The sequence below is a fragment of the Centruroides sculpturatus genome, unplaced genomic scaffold (assembly GCF_000671375.1).
Source record: "Centruroides sculpturatus isolate CEXI.00-Female unplaced genomic scaffold, Cexi_2.0 scaffold41, whole genome shotgun sequence".
NCBI classification, from domain to species: domain Eukaryota; kingdom Metazoa; phylum Arthropoda; class Arachnida; order Scorpiones; family Buthidae; genus Centruroides; species Centruroides sculpturatus.
In genome coordinates, this window is record NW_019384983.1 from 1,128,067 (window position 1) to 1,144,251 (window position 16,185).

Here is a 16,185-nt window from a genome sequence, read left to right on the forward strand (position 1 = left end):
GATATAACAATAAATAATGAAACAGATAAATTTACGTTTAATACTTATAAAAAACCATCCAATGTAAATAAAACAATAAACTATCACTCTAGCATTCCACAGACAGTAAAAAAGAATACATATATAATGGAATTAAAAAATATATATACAAGAACCACCAACGAAAATGACCGAAAAATTGAATTAAAAGAATTAGAACAGAAATTCATTTTAAATAGTTATCCCAAGAAAACTTTGATGATATGGAAAACACAATATGATAAAAATAGGTTTAATACAAAAATTAAAAAAGACAAAACATATAAACCCTTCCCATACATTGATAATATTTTTAATAATTGTAATAAAAATCTTAAAAAAGAGAATGTGGCATTGGCCCCAGCTTTGACCAACAAAATCTCACAGAATGTTCATATTAATAGATCAAAAACAGACAAATTTAATAATGATGTATTGAAGAAAACTGGTGTTGTATATAAAATCAATTGTAATTGCCAAAACCCGAAATATTATATAGGTGAAACTGGTCGTACATTAGAGACACGTATTAAAGAACACGAAGCTGCCATTAGATTAAATTATAACAACTCTCCCTGGTATAACCATATTAAAAATAGTAAATGTAAAATTGATAGAAATAATATTAAAATCTTACACACAGAAAAAAATATATATAAAAGAAAATTCAAAGAACATATTGAAATAATAAAAAATAAAAACAATAATTTAATAAATATCTCTAATGGCATGCAAATAGAACAACAGTGGTACGACATCATAGAGGGCGTGGCAATAGACCAATAAAAAATTTTTTTGTGATACTTAACACTAAAAGAATGATTGTAAAGGTTACTTTGTGTAAGTTACCTAGTGTAAGTTGACATTTGTGCATTTACAATATTAGAAAGAAAGAAACCTGTATGTATACTTTTATAAAATCTTTGTACAACTTGCTTGTTACGATGTTTATTCATATTGTCATTGTAAATTGTTATTTATAGAAATGTTTAATTATTGCGAACCCAAATCTAAAAATATTGAGTGTTTTTCAAAGCATATTAAACCAAAAAAAGGTCAGTGTGCATATTTTATAAAAATACCCTTTTCCTTTTTTGAAATATTTACCACTTAGTTTTTATTTATTTTGTTTTTATAGCGATAATTTCATCATATTACTTTTTACTCCTTGTACTGTTGTTTTAGTAAGTAACGATCCAACTGTATGAAAAAGGAAATGTGTAAAACCCTTAGAGGTATTTGTGATGTGTTTATGTTATGTTACTTGGCAAATTACTTTGTTAGTTTTTTAAATTATATCAATTTAATTTTTATAATTGTAGAACACTGAAGAGGAACCGGAAATGTTATACCGGTTCGAAATGCATATGTGAAAACTAATAAAAGAATTTATTAACCTTTGCTGTGAGATAGTCTACCAAAAGGATTAAAGAGACAAAAAATTCACAAACGAATAAATACAGCTATAACCAGAATATTCAACATATTATTCAGAGTCGATCGGATCGTCGAGACGGCAAGTGCTTTGAGAATTCGGGATTAAATCCGAAGAAGCGACACCAAGAATTTTTAATGAAATGGAATGTAGTGAGTGTGGTTTATAAAATATACCGGTACAATATTTGTGTTTTCTATTCATAATTAGATATTATTAGTTAAAAATGAAAATGAAGTAGAATTACGAACAGACACGTTGATTAAAAATGAATTATTCTATAAAAAATTAATATAAGATTATGAGATGGAATTAGGAACAAAATAAAACATAGGGGGACTTAAAATTTCTGATCTGTGACAGTTAATAACGTATATAGAACTAGCAGACCCCGCCACGCGTTGCTGTGGCTCAAAATGTATCTATTTTAAATTTATAACACTTCCCCCGTGGGGGGGATTTTTCGAAAAATTTCTTAGTGTACATTCTCTCGACGTACCTAATAAAACGCAATCAAAAACGCAAAAACCCGCATCTAAAATAGTATAAATGGAAGCAGAGTTCTTTATGGTAAGCCTTAAACCCGTCCATCTCCCGGGGGGATTTCAACTCGTATATTATATAAAAACACGTGCGTATTCGTTGTGTCAAAATTTCAAAGGAATCGGTAGGAACAAACGAACATTACATTTTTATTTATATAGATAGAAGATGATCCGCTTTAGTTCATTTTCACAGAAAAGCGTAATGCCTCACAGAAAAGCAAACTTTGGGCGTCGTACTCGTAGCGCCATCTGTTGGACATAAAAGCCTTAATCCTAGATGATATAATTTAATTTATACGAATGTTTAACGGAATAATATACAGTCTATGTCCACCCCGAAGTTTCATTCTAAATATTGGTGAAATAATTTTTGAAATCGGGTGAGTAGTTTCGGAGATTAACCGCTGCAAACAAACTTACATACAAACATTACCTCTTTGTAATATTAGTATAGATTATTTAGGTTTAATGTTCGTTCTGAACCGCTCATTATAATGTACTTAACGGTATTTTCCACTCATCTTTCTGTTTCCATTCCTTAAAATCACAAAATGAATTAAATGTCTGATTATAATTACATGTAGTAATATCGTGAAGCTCTCTGAAGTGTATCAGTACTTCTTCATTTATTAAATTCACCTGAATACAAACTACATTTAAATAATTTTATGAGTTTATCATTTTTATTACTGTCCTCCCTTTTATGCTTCTTTTTCGTTTGTCTGCTAAAACTTTGCTTATACTCGTACTTTAAATTGCATATACTGCATTACATTTTCAACTAAACACTGAAACAAAAGCAAACCCAGTTGCCGCCATTGGCGCTGTTCGCCGTAGCGGCAGGATTTAGAACTAATGGTTACCAGAGAGCTAGACTCTTGGGAAAAAAAAAGGTGCATCCCAGGGATTCACTTCCGACGCGCCGTCTCTCAAATCTCCTCCATCCCGAATCCGATCGACCGCGCACGCGAGTAAGTGTAAGTATTTTGAAGATGAATTTATGTGAAAATATAACATTTAAAGTGCTAGAGTGCAAATTAATGAAGACTTTTGCCGCATAAAACGTTGCGGCTTATATTTACATCATTTTGATATTCCAGAGAATTTGTAACCCAGTGAGTTTTTACCATTCTATTGTAAAATTGAAATGAATTCATCGATTAGAAAAAATGTTTTTTTACCTCTCCTAAAAAGTTTCTTTTTACGGCATTTACAGCATTGCACGATTCATTTATTTAAGAGCAAAAAACTTTGCAAATTTTAAATATTTGCTAAGTTTCAGCCATTCCCGCAAACTTTCGTCGACCCTTTAAAGGGTCAATACCGACCCCGTCGGGAAATCCGAAGTTAACATAATAGAATGTATTTAACAAAATATTTCAATTTTAAAATTAATAAATCACAGGAGAGACAATTGTAAATTACTTATCAGCAGTTTATAATAAATTTAAATTTGATTTTGTAATCGACTTTTTCAACGAAACATCAAAACACTTTGAACTTTCAACATGAAACGGCATAAGAAAGCTGCCCAGCATTGGCCGAATGGATAAAAGGGAACAAGCAGCTCTTCGCCTTCCGTTCGTCATTTGCAGACGAACGACAACCCAGAACTCACCACGTGGAGGTGGCTGCTTCAGAGTTCCACCAAGAGTTGGAAAGAATGATACTCCACAAGTGATCAACATCACTTGTCGAGTCGAGTTCTTCCTAACTCGCACAATGAAAATATTTATAATTACTCTGAATACTCCAAATTCAGCTATTCGAAACTCGCCGTATTATTACTATCTAAACTAAGGAATGCAACATTACAACAAGTAGTAAAGAAAGACAGAAATCTATAAATACACCTGGATGTAATAAAATGCACGTTACGGCCACAAAATTTAGTTCAATCTCACACCGAACCCCATTAACCAAAAACAGAAAAAAAATACTCGCTTTGCACGGGATTTAATAAAGAGGGACACAGAAAGCCCTCTCCAACTCTAGTTAACCTCGTCACTCGAGCGGGACTTAAAGAAACAGGACACAGAGAACCTTCTAAGCCTCACCATCTTTTGTCTTCATCCGAGCGAACCTTAAACATGCAGAACACTGGGAGCCTTCTGCGCCTCTCGTCCGAGCGGGCCTTAAAGATGCGGGACACAGGAAACCTTCTCCGCCTCTCGTCCGAGCGGGCCTGAAAGATGCGGGACACAAACAGTTTGAGTAAAGAGTAAAGAATAACTCGAGTAAAAAGGCCGAAGAGAGATTTCATCTCTTTACTCGAGCGGACCTAAGAGAAAGGCGACACGGAGAGTCCTTTCTGTCTTTACTGAAGGTTACTTAATCGTAATTTTTCGCGAAATCTCAAAGAAACGCCGAACTTTCGAACAAACGTACGCTTAACAATGGCCACTTACAACAAAAATAGCCAACAATACATTCTAACAATTCGTTACGTATTGTTAGAATATATTGTTAAAAACGCGTGACGTATTACGATCCCATCATATTTTTACGTCACTTGCTTCGTAAAAAGATTAGTCGGTTTGAAATATTTCAGAAAGGATTATTTTATTAAAATAATATTGATTAGAAACAGGATTACTTTAAGTGTTATAAGTTAAAATAATGCTTTCTCTTTTCTAATAAATAAAATTATAGAAATGGGGAATCATTCATTTATTTTAATGTTATCTGTGTTTTTGAAAATCCAAAGAGGAATTTGTAATGATTGTAGCCCTTTGCACGCCAGGTAATGCTACCAGAATGTCTTAATTCACAATTTCAGAAATTTTTTACAAAAGGTGCTTAAGCTTCAAAGTGAATGAACAAAATCGTGCCCCTCACACACAGTAACATCCATACATACAGAAAGAATTTCGATGGTTTTGTATTTCTCGACGTTTCAAGGTCTCGAGCACAAAAATGTAAAAATATTGGGAGGATCATTTCTTGACCGATCGCCATAAATTTCCTCTGTTATATATAACAGAGCCGGTTAATTATGTGAGAACTCGGACCCTACAAAAATCTTTTTTCGATTTCATCGTACACATTTTGACAACTAACGTTGTTGTTTATCCTTTACTACCTGAGAACTTGTCAATTTACGCGTTCTCGGCGGCGAAAGCGACGCTTTCCCGTGATATTTTCATTTCCCGGCCGTGCTCTACCGTTTTAATATCGGAACTGACGGCCCAATGAAACAGTCGCAGCCCATTTCTCCCCGTCTCATCGAGTCGCCACCCGGTCCTAGAACGGAAGTCGTCGCCACTTAACTCTGTGCCTCCGAAACGGATATACCATCGACTCTAACTCGGAACATTATCCAGAACTCTTTTATCTTCCAATATTTCGGATTAGTTAACCTTCCTAATTGACAGACCGAATCCGCTCCTACAAACTGATCCTTCAAACTATAGGTATTTATTTCCACGCGAATCATGTAAACGATCTCGCTTGCAACCACTTACGATGTAGATCAGTTAATAAATTACTAAGATTATTTATTTTTTGAACGAATTTTAATTTCATATTTGATCTTTACGTACCTCTCTGAACCAAATCATACACAATAGATAATTTTAATAGTGCGATTAGTGTTTTAAATTTACATGCACAGATAGTAAATAACAGAAAATTTATACTTTGTTACAGATATTATTCATGAAAAGTTCAGGAAAGGATGAAATTTATAATTAAGACAAGTCAGAATATTTTTTGAATATGTCATATGCATTTAATATAGTTAGATGAAACTATAAGTGACTAAGTTTTGTATACCACTGAAAGAGAAATTTTCACAAATCTTGCATAAACAAATTATAAAGTTTAAATGTAAAAGTTGTTGAACAATTTTGAATAAAGAATATTCTCCATAGACTTTTCAAATAAACAACACTTTTCAAATTTACAGAAATTTCATATATCCACTTCCATCACGGATATATCTGTAAATATAGGGGAGATCGGGGCAAGATCGGCATGTTAAGCTTTACTTAAATTTTGTGTAATAAATACTGCTGTAAACTGAAAAAAAAGCTTTGCATATTGTCTATTGGAATGTTACCTTACTATAGAACTGGTTAAAATCAGTTTGGAAATAAAAATAATTAAAATAATTACAACTTTACAAGAAGAGAGAAATTGACGAAGTTGCCCCGGGTATAGGGGCAAGATCGGCAACTTCTCTCTTTTTGTAAAGTTGTAATTATTTTAATTATTTTTATTAAAGTTGCCCCTGGTATAGGGGCAACAGTAATGGGGCAAGATAGGCACGTATATAAAATTATGTTATTAACAATGTATAAGTTGGAATTCACTATTAAAACAAAGAAATACAAATCCAACACCCATTTAATATTATTACAACGAAATGCAAGTTCAAAGACATATATACATGAATAACAAATGCAAACATGTTTTCATTTATCATCTGTTTGATTTTTATCCTTTGCTTCTAATGTGGCTTTATGTTGCCGATCTTACCCCGCTAGTCATGATTTCGAAACATTAAGTACAACCCTGAGAACAGAATGCCAAGCCACGATCTGGCCACGTGAATAAGTTGAAGTTACATCCTTCTAACAGGAAAAGTAACTTTCGTTATCATGGAATTATAACAAAACCTGCCAATTCAATATAAATGGAAAAAAAATATTATATGGAATTGAACGAAAATGAAAATTTGCTTGATAATTCAACTACGCTTGTTGGAGAACAATAAAAACACTACACTCAACAAGCCACCAATAAAACTCAACTGCCTAACCTATAACCAAAGTCTCCTTTTAATTTGTTTTTTAAAAAAAGAGCTTGACAAACTTGCCCCGCATGCCGAAGTTGCCCCGATCTCCCCTATTTAATCAAATTTGTATGACCATTTTTCAAATTAAGAGTATAGAATTCTTGTATAAATTATTGAACAATCAATAATACTGTAAGTATTTAAATTCCTTTGAATATAATAGTTATATATGTTTTAAGGTTCTAACTATCAACGATTATAATGCGGTAACAATCGCTACAGCTAAAAGCATAACGGACCGAATAAACTACAAATTCATGTGTACTCTGCAAATTTTGGATCAAGTTTTAGAATCTGTTGACAGAGTGAATGTAGCTCTACAGTCGAAAACCATTACTATCGACAAAGCCTCTGAATTAATCAAGGGATTAACAAGGCAGATTCAAAATATTCGCGAGACTGTGGACAATGTTTTCGAAAAGGCGAAAAACGTAAGTAAAAGAATGTGACATTGAAGGCAATTTTCCTGAAAAGCGACGAAAGCAAATAAAAAGACACGATTTAAGCGAAAGGTAAGACGCTGGCTACGATATTACCCAACAACAAAGTTTCAAAATTCAGATAAATGAAGCAATGGATAAAATAATTTCTGAATTCAAATGGCGATTCAAAAACTACACAACATTCACCACTTTTTTAATTTTTTGATAGTACAAGGTATAACTATATATTCAGTTGAAGAACAAAAAAATCATGCTGCTGACTTGAGTATCAAATATTCTACAGATATAAATGCCACAGAATTTTTGGGCCAAATTAGAAACTTTGAGGAGTCAAGTTGAATCGACCGCATTATTTGATAAATGTAAATGTCAGTCAAGTCTGGGTCTTCTTAAAGCTATAGTAGAACTGGATTTAAAAGAAATGTTTCCCAACTTAGTAGTCGCTATAAAGAATTTTTTTTAACAATGCCAGTGACTGTAGCTTCCTGCGAGAGGTCATTTAGTAAGCTCAAATTGATAAAGACGTACCTGCGCTCGACGATGGGCCAAGAAAGATTGTCTGAGCTAGCAATTTTTCGATTGAACGCGACACAGCACGGCTTCTGTCGTATGACAATGTCATCAAAGACTTCGCAATGAGGAAAGCGCAGAAAGTAAATCTATAAGTACCTAGGTAATGTTTTTTCTTTTGCGTTTACGGTTTGCCTTAGCCTTGGGTCTTTACTATCTCTACTAACGAGTGTCTGGTGTCATATTTGTATTGTTTTATTGTGTATTTTGGCAAATATTTTCGAATAAACATTTTTTTTTTACTAAATATATTCTAAATTCTACTAAGTATGTACCTGTAAATAAAAATTTAGTTTTTAGATTTATTTTTATAGACATTTTCCATTTATTGTCAGAACCGAATAAGATTAGAGCATTTTTCAAGGGCGTAGTTACAGAAGCTCGCACCGGCGTATAAAACGCTAGTTACGGCGCTGAGTCGACGTAACGAGTACCTTAGATCGAGTAGCCAGCTTAACTTTACAGCTTACAAAAAGATACAACATACAGATTGTACAGGTTTACGCTCCGACAATTTCCAGACGAAGAGATAGAAGAATTCTATTACGATGTAGCCGAGACACAATAATAGAAGCCATTTCAAATATCTAATTGGAGACTTTAATGTCAACGTGGGAAAAAGAAACAACCAGGAACAAGTAGTGGGGACTTATGGATTTGGTGAAAGGAACGAAAGAGGAGAAAGACTGGTGCAATTTGCAAGTTACCAGAACATGTATATATCGAATACATTCTTCAAGAAGAACCCCAACAGGAAATGGACCTGGGAAGCACCAAACGCTGTGACTAAGAACGAAATTAATTACATTCTTACCAACAAGACCCACACAGATAAAGATGTCAGTTATGATAAAATTAAATTTACATTTTATCATTTTTATTGAAACTTATTATTATTATATTATTATTATTCATTTTCATCGGGAAAACATTTCAAAGTGTGGTTTCAATTCTATTTATTTATTGGAGTGCTTGTGGATACACGATATTTTTTGTTTTTCCGTCTGGTGCGTACACGAATAAATCAGATTTTCCGATGCGTGAGCTGGCCACATACAGTTGTATATGTGAGAAGCACGGATTCTTTAAATTTAACAACTTTACTAAATTAAACAATATTAAACAACTTCCCAAAGTTTCACGGCAATCGGATAAACGATGTGGTAATTCATGAAGACACACACACACACATATACATTCATTTATATATATATAGATTACTGCAGTAAGAATATTGAAATTTAAATTTAGGCCATATGCGGGACCCTAGATTGCCAATATAGCGCAGGGACAGTGCTGAACTTAAATATTTTGTTTATTTAAATTTAGTGATTCTATGTGGCATGCGGATAAATCAGTAAACCAATGACAGTCTGTTTAATACGAAACAAACCATGTCATTGGTTTGTTTACTTTTCTGCTTTCTCCAGTTTGATTCGTCTTTGTAGGTAAGCAAGCCAATTCTTCATTCATCTAACATTCTTCGCTTTATATAAAACGGAGCCGTTCATTGGATTACTTACCTACATGACTAATTTAAGAAAAAAATATATATATGTTTTTTAAAATACTTGTTAAAGAGTTTTAAAGTTTTTATATTTATAACAAGCATTTTAAAATATAATTACTTTTTTAAAAGCTATGCAATTAATGTACAAACATATTTTAAATACGATTAATGAAAATTAAAAAAAATAGTTTCTTATCAGTCCGATAGGTGGCTAAATGTCGTAGTGTTTTGTAGTCAGAGGGGGAAACTTGATTTGACCAGAAGTAAATAGCGAAGTTTTCACTCAAGTCACGTGGATTGTGTTCAGTCTTGAATAATGTCTTCTAAAGAAGCCAGCGGCAAAGGTGAAAATCTATTGAAGATTATAATATTTCTGTATTTTCGTATTCATAAATATTTACAAGTAACTTATAATCCTTGTCAATAAAGATCCACTTTAATATTCACTTCATACTTGAAAAATGTTTATTCAAATGTGTGAAAATTTTATCCTACGTTCTTAATATTATATGAAGAATGTCATCTTGTATGTTGGATTTTTGGCTCTGGTAAGATTGTAGCTCTGAATGAAGTAACACAGCATTTCCCAAACTTCTTGGTAAAGTGGATGGTAAGATGTAAACTCTGAATGAGGGATTTCCCATCCCCAGAGTTATAGACTTCCCTGTATGAGCAGAATGGAAACATATGCGTATATGCAACCTTTTGCAAGATATTTGTCTCGAAAGGTCAGTTTTACCCCGTAAGCAAAAAATCCTATAGCAAAAGATGTAGATGAACCGTGAGGATTTTCTCACGGTTCGTCCACATCTTTTGCTATAAATTTTTACAATTGACAGAGAAAGAATGAGGCTCTAATTATTTTTATTTGTTATTATTTCATTGGATGATTAAATTAAAAAATATATGGATAGCTGCTTGTTTAAAAATAGTTATAAAATAAACAAATTGTGCATTTGATTCATTTACTTCAGAGATGTTTTAAAAGATTTGTAGAGCTTAGAATTTCGGTTGCAGTGCCTTAGTGCTCTATGGAGCAAGCTTTGGTAAATGCTTGGATAGCATTTTGCTCTATTAATTTGAAAACAAATTTAATTTTATGAAACAATTGCAAATAAGCTGCTAAAATGGTAGTTCATAAAAATCATACATATGTTTTTAATTATTTATAAAATATTATAACTCTTTTACATTGTAATAACGAGTATTCTCCTCATTTTGAATTGCTAGCTCAAAAATCTAATCTGCCATTAAATTAAAAATCTTTTTAATTCTTGATTGGTTGGTCTGTTCCTGTGCTTGCTGAATGGTTTCTTGCATCAGTTCAACATTGCCATCTGTAGTCTTGTGTAAACAATCCTTGGAAGAATTTTCCATATATTGTTAGTTGCTGTAAATCTTGATTTTTCAAGATTTATCCAATTTGGAACACTTTGTCCCTCTTGGAAATTTTTCTGGAATATCCAGTTTTTCTATTTCTACCTGAAAAAATTTCAACTTGTATATGAAAAACAACCAAATAGATATTGTAGATGGTAGGTATCTTAAAGCATTTTATATGCACATGCCACCTGTTCTCACATACATATGCTTTTAGTAATCTATGGCACACATCATGTTCTGTTGGCCCTGTGTAATGCTGTGTGATGGCTTAAAAACTATTGGTGGTTGATGAATTGTTTAGTTTGTGTGTTTATCAACAATGGATCAATGATTGCATCTGACCATAGTTTAGTAGTAGCTTTTTTTTTACTCTCTTTACTGTGGGTGATAAGATCTTTATTTTTAATCACATGGTTTGGTCATGTCCTCAATGTGCTCCCTTTGTGGGCTTCCTTTGTGGACATGGCCAGGAGCAGCCAGGTTTTCTAACAAAAACTTAGTTTTGAACTTAACTCTGTCAGGAGAATATGCAGACTATTTGATAACTTCAATGTGTTCCTTAAACCACTTCATAGTTTACTTAAAGGTGAGGATTGCGGCATTATCCTGTTGAAATGTCCAGTTCTTTCCTCCAATTTTTTCAGCTTGGGGAGTAAGAACTTAGAAAGGATCTGTATGTAATGTTCAGAATTCATTCTTGAAGGAGAGATACAATTTTAAGTTTTCCAACCCATTCAATTTCACTTCAGACCATAACAGATCTACTGTCCATTTGTTGTTTAGGTAGAATGATCTCTTTATGCAAATTGAAAGTAATAGACACAACTGACAGGACTTCAAATCATTTATTATCAGAAAATACTGTATGTTTCTATTCTTCTTTTCACTGACATGCTTTTTAGCTAAGTTTAATCTAGTTTGTTTGTAGGTGATTGATATTAGTAATTTTATTTAATTTTTTTCAATGTAAATGTAAAGCTTTTTGGATTGTCCACTGGACAGTTCAAATATAATATACACTGTGTTTTTCAACAATGTGACAATGTGCTTTTGAACTGTTGCTTGCAAACTTCAAAATGTATGTTATGTCATGAAGTCAAAACTTTCTTGCAACTAGAGCATGTTTTCTTTCTGAATTACAGAAAGGAAAAATAACCTAGTAGTAAGAAATCTGAATCTTTCAGAAAACTTATTATTCCATGATGATTTATTTTCAATCAAAGTGCAATTTTTCCATCTTGAAACATCATCGTAGTCCCATACTTTGATCTTACAATTTCCTAAACATTTAACATTTATATCTTCGTATTTTGCAAAAAAATATTATCAAATGATACTTAATTTCAAACCAATTGTGATTGAATTTGTACATTAGAATTCAATAATCCCAGAAAAAATTAATTTGTAAATCAGGTAAGACCTATTTAAAATCCAGGGTTACTGTTTTGATTGGAACTGTCTTCATCAGTTTGTTTTTTGTTTTGTTTATAAAACTAAAAAAACAAGAAAATGCTTTGCAGTGCAGTTATATCAAGAATGTTATCTTGTATAATGGATAAAATTTTCACAATATTTGAATAAATACCTTTCAAGTTTGAAGTGAATTCTTCAGTGATTTTTTTAACAGGGACTGTGTTATATATTGCTGTAACATATGATAATTTTGATAAATTATTTTCAGATGTTCAACATGATATCTCTTTCTTGTCTTCTCTTCCACAAGTAAGTATCTTTATAATAATGTTTGTACATATAAACATCCCTACAAACCTGATGTAATGCAATTACTCACTAACAACTGACATAAATCATTGGGCTATAATTTGGAATAAATAATTCAAAATTACAAATGAATTTGGCACAAGAGGGTGGTGTTAGGCACCATCTCTTATTAAAATTAATAATTAAATATTAAATTAAACAAGAGATGGTGCTTAATGCCTACCTGTAGACCAAATTATTTGACATTTAATTATTAATAGTAACATTAATGTAGCCTGATATAATCTGGCAATCATTTGGCATTAATTTAAAAATCAACTGAACTCAACATCTATTATCACATGATGGCATGAGTTTTGTATAAGTTCATTATTTAAGGAAGAATGATTGAATGATTATATCAGAAAATAATAATTTTCTGAAGATTTTTTAAAAGCATTTTTCTTCCTTTTTCAATAAATTCGCAGATAAACATCGATGTGTGGAGTATGGCAGCTGCAAAAAAGTTAAAATGCTCATAATTTCTGATAATTGCATCTTTTAGAAAAATTTTCAGACAAAAGTTTATTTTTTGTGTATGATCACAATATATAATAAAAAATTGGATTTCACATTTAAGAAAATGAAGTTGACCCATTTTTTATTGTGGTGCCATCTATGGCAAAACTGATATGTAATCTTGTTGCTACTTGAAGGATATCTTTGGTTTAACTAATTTTTTTATAGGATATGTATTTTTTAAGTTATTCCAGTGGATTGATTAGAATGAACCACCCTGTGCATATAAATAATCAGCATCAGTGGTATACTCAGGATTCAGTTTGGGGGAGCGAGTTGAACAGATAAAAAAGTTTTTAATGTGAATTCAATAAAATTCCCACCTTATGTAACTGCTAATTCACAAGTAGTAGGGAAATAGAAGACACAACACAATATAAATAAAAAAATGAATTTTAATTAAGNGCGTATACCCCTGGCAGCTTATCCTCCTTAGGTTTATCTTTTTCATTGCGTAAAAGCTTAAACATAGACGGACATCTTCTGAACGACCGTCGTAATCCTTGTTTTTTAGCGATTTTTTGGTATAAGGATACGAGGAAGGGGTTGTATGTGACTATTGTGATGGGTAGGTCTTGTTCTATACTATTCCCCATCTGTGGCGGTGGTAGGCCGATGCTGTAATGTCGAGCTAACTTATGGACCATGTTATAGAATCCCTGCTGACCGGCAATGTTAAGTATATAGTTCAATTCTTGAACTAATGCCTCCTGAGTTGAAGAATGGGTGTGGGCCTCTTAACCAGTGCTTTAAAGACCGCCATTTTATATCTGAATGGGTCACAGGAGTTCGCTGGGATATACATTGGGAAGTGACAAGCTTTGCGGTATACAGAAGTTTCCAAGGTGTCTCCTCCAAACGTAATGCTCAAATCAAGAAAATGTACATCTTTATCACTATGTTGTTCCAGCTCTATGGTAAGGCCATACGGATGATCAGATGAACGACAATCCAAATTATAGCCTGATGATTTACGGCAGTTGTTTGTGAGTTACAGTAATGTTTGATTTGATAGTATAGTTTAGATGTACTGTACGTAAGGTACAGTACATCTAAAACTATGTACAACAAAATATATATTCAAAATTAAGCATTATTTAAAATTTAATCTTAAGTAAATATGTAAACACATATTTCATCAATTACATATTTCTTAAGATATTGGTATATTTACAGAGATTCACAGTTTTATCAATGGTACAAGGAGATGTAAATTTCCTTAAAAACTAGATGTATTTAGTATTCAAAACTACAAAAAAAACATAAATCCAGTTATTGAATAAATTCAGTTTATTGAGAGAACAAACATTTTCAACCTTTTTAAAGTCATCTTTACATTTTAAAGAAGGAATGCAAATTGAATTGAAAATCAAATTCAAAAGTATTAGTCTGATATTTAAGGTTTCATATGCAAGAGCTGAATAAGTAATTAGTTAATACAAAAATAATCAAAGGTAAATACAGAAAATATAATGCCAGCTGAATAAAATCATTAATACATACAAAATAAGAAAAAAAGTAAATACAGTAAATATACAAAAATAAATAAATGTAGGGATAAATAAATAACAGTAGGAATGGCACCCATATCGCAAGTATGGTGCGTACCTTATTAGGTATAAGTAAAACATTTTTGACATATCTTAACAGAAATAGTTTATCAATAGTTTCTGATCCCTGACTTTCTTCAACCAGTCAAATGCAAGCCAATCAGAAAAAAATCAGCATTAATTGCAACTGCATACTGTATTGCAAAAGATATTTCTCTACTATAATTTGTTGTTGAGCTTTGAAATTATAATAGACACTTTGGTTCATAATTTCAGATATAGAGATTTAGGAAAAAGTTATTTGAGATAAATTATCATAGAAAATATATTGAATTTAGACTAAAAATGCAGGGAAAAAATAAATAGTATTCAAAAGTTTTATTTTGTTTTGTATGGAAAAATGTATTTTTGTTTTACTTTATTGTTTTTTCTGTGCATTTGTTTTTGACGTGTGTTTTTTTGTTTTAATATTAATGATGATGTTTTAAATGATTTTTTTTTTATTGAATTGGGGAAGAGATCAATTGTCCAGCAACACTTCTATTGTATTTGTAAAATAAAATAAATTGTAAAAAATTTTGAGATAAATATGTTTGAGGTAGACAGGTTCAACTGCATATATATATTGTACAGTATACTCTTAGTTAAACAATACAAACTTTCAGTATTTGTCTTGAAAGCAAAACTCAAATCATATGCCTTTCTACTTTTATACTTATCTTTTAATGCTGAATAACTTTGTTTTTACTTACACATTTACTTTACATCTTGATTATTGTAATTTTTTAAAAATTAGAATTTAGCAGATTAAATTTTGACAAATTCAAATATTTATTTGGTTTATTATTATTTCAGAAATCATCTACTACAATTAGATTTTTTGACAGAAATGTAAGTATTAATAAATTTTTATTTAAAAAAAAAACTATGGAATTGGATTTCAATTGTTCTGTTTTTATTTTAACAAAAATTCAGATGAATATAATCTTTTATTATACAAAAGTTTAAATTAGAATTGTCATTTCTGGAAGAATTTGAAAATTTATATAAATAAAAATATATAATTTTTACTATTACTATTTTAATGTGAAAATTATATATTCTCCTATTCACACTCAGATTCTTTAACATTATAAAGTCAACACACCTTACTACTGAGAAAGCACATTTATTAAGCTAAACAAACGTTTTCAACCCATTTCATGGGCCATCATCAGGTTAAAGACGTTCGAATGAATGGCTTTTCGAACACGTTCAAATTTAAATTATGTTAGAACATACGTTAAAATAAGATTACGTAAACAAGCATAACGAAATTAATACAATAAACAAGAAACAAAATAAAATACAAAACACGGTAATTCTCCTTAATTACATATTGTATTAAGGAGAATTACCATATTTTGTATTTTATTTTGTTTCTTGTTTATTGTATTAATTTCGTTATGCTTGTTTACGTAATCTTATTTTAACGTATGTTCTAACATAATTTAAATTTGAACGTGTTCGAAAAGCCATTCATTCGAACGTCTTTAACCTGATGATGGCCCATGAAATGGGTTGAAAACGTTTGTTTAGCTTAATAAATGTGCTTTCTCAGTAGTAAGGTGTGTTGACTTTATAATGTTAAAGAATCTGAGTGTGAATAGGAGA

At 31.4% G+C, this 16,185-nt stretch overlaps 1 protein-coding gene across 1 annotated transcript in view; it reads left to right on the forward strand.

Moving 5' to 3' along the window:
* Positions 1 to 9,524: 9,524 nt before the first annotated feature.
* The window catches only part of LOC111632837 (DNA mismatch repair protein Msh2-like), a 50,579-nt gene continuing 43,918 nt past the window's right edge, over positions 9,525 to 16,185 (forward strand). Inside the window, exons 1-3 of the mRNA XM_023377366.1 lie at positions 9,525 to 9,663; positions 12,384 to 12,424; positions 15,388 to 15,423. Of these exons, the coding sequence (XP_023233134.1) occupies positions 9,636 to 9,663; positions 12,384 to 12,424; positions 15,388 to 15,423 (105 nt within the window). The 5' untranslated portion in view covers positions 9,525 to 9,635. The remainder of the gene's footprint in view (positions 9,664 to 12,383; positions 12,425 to 15,387; positions 15,424 to 16,185) is intronic.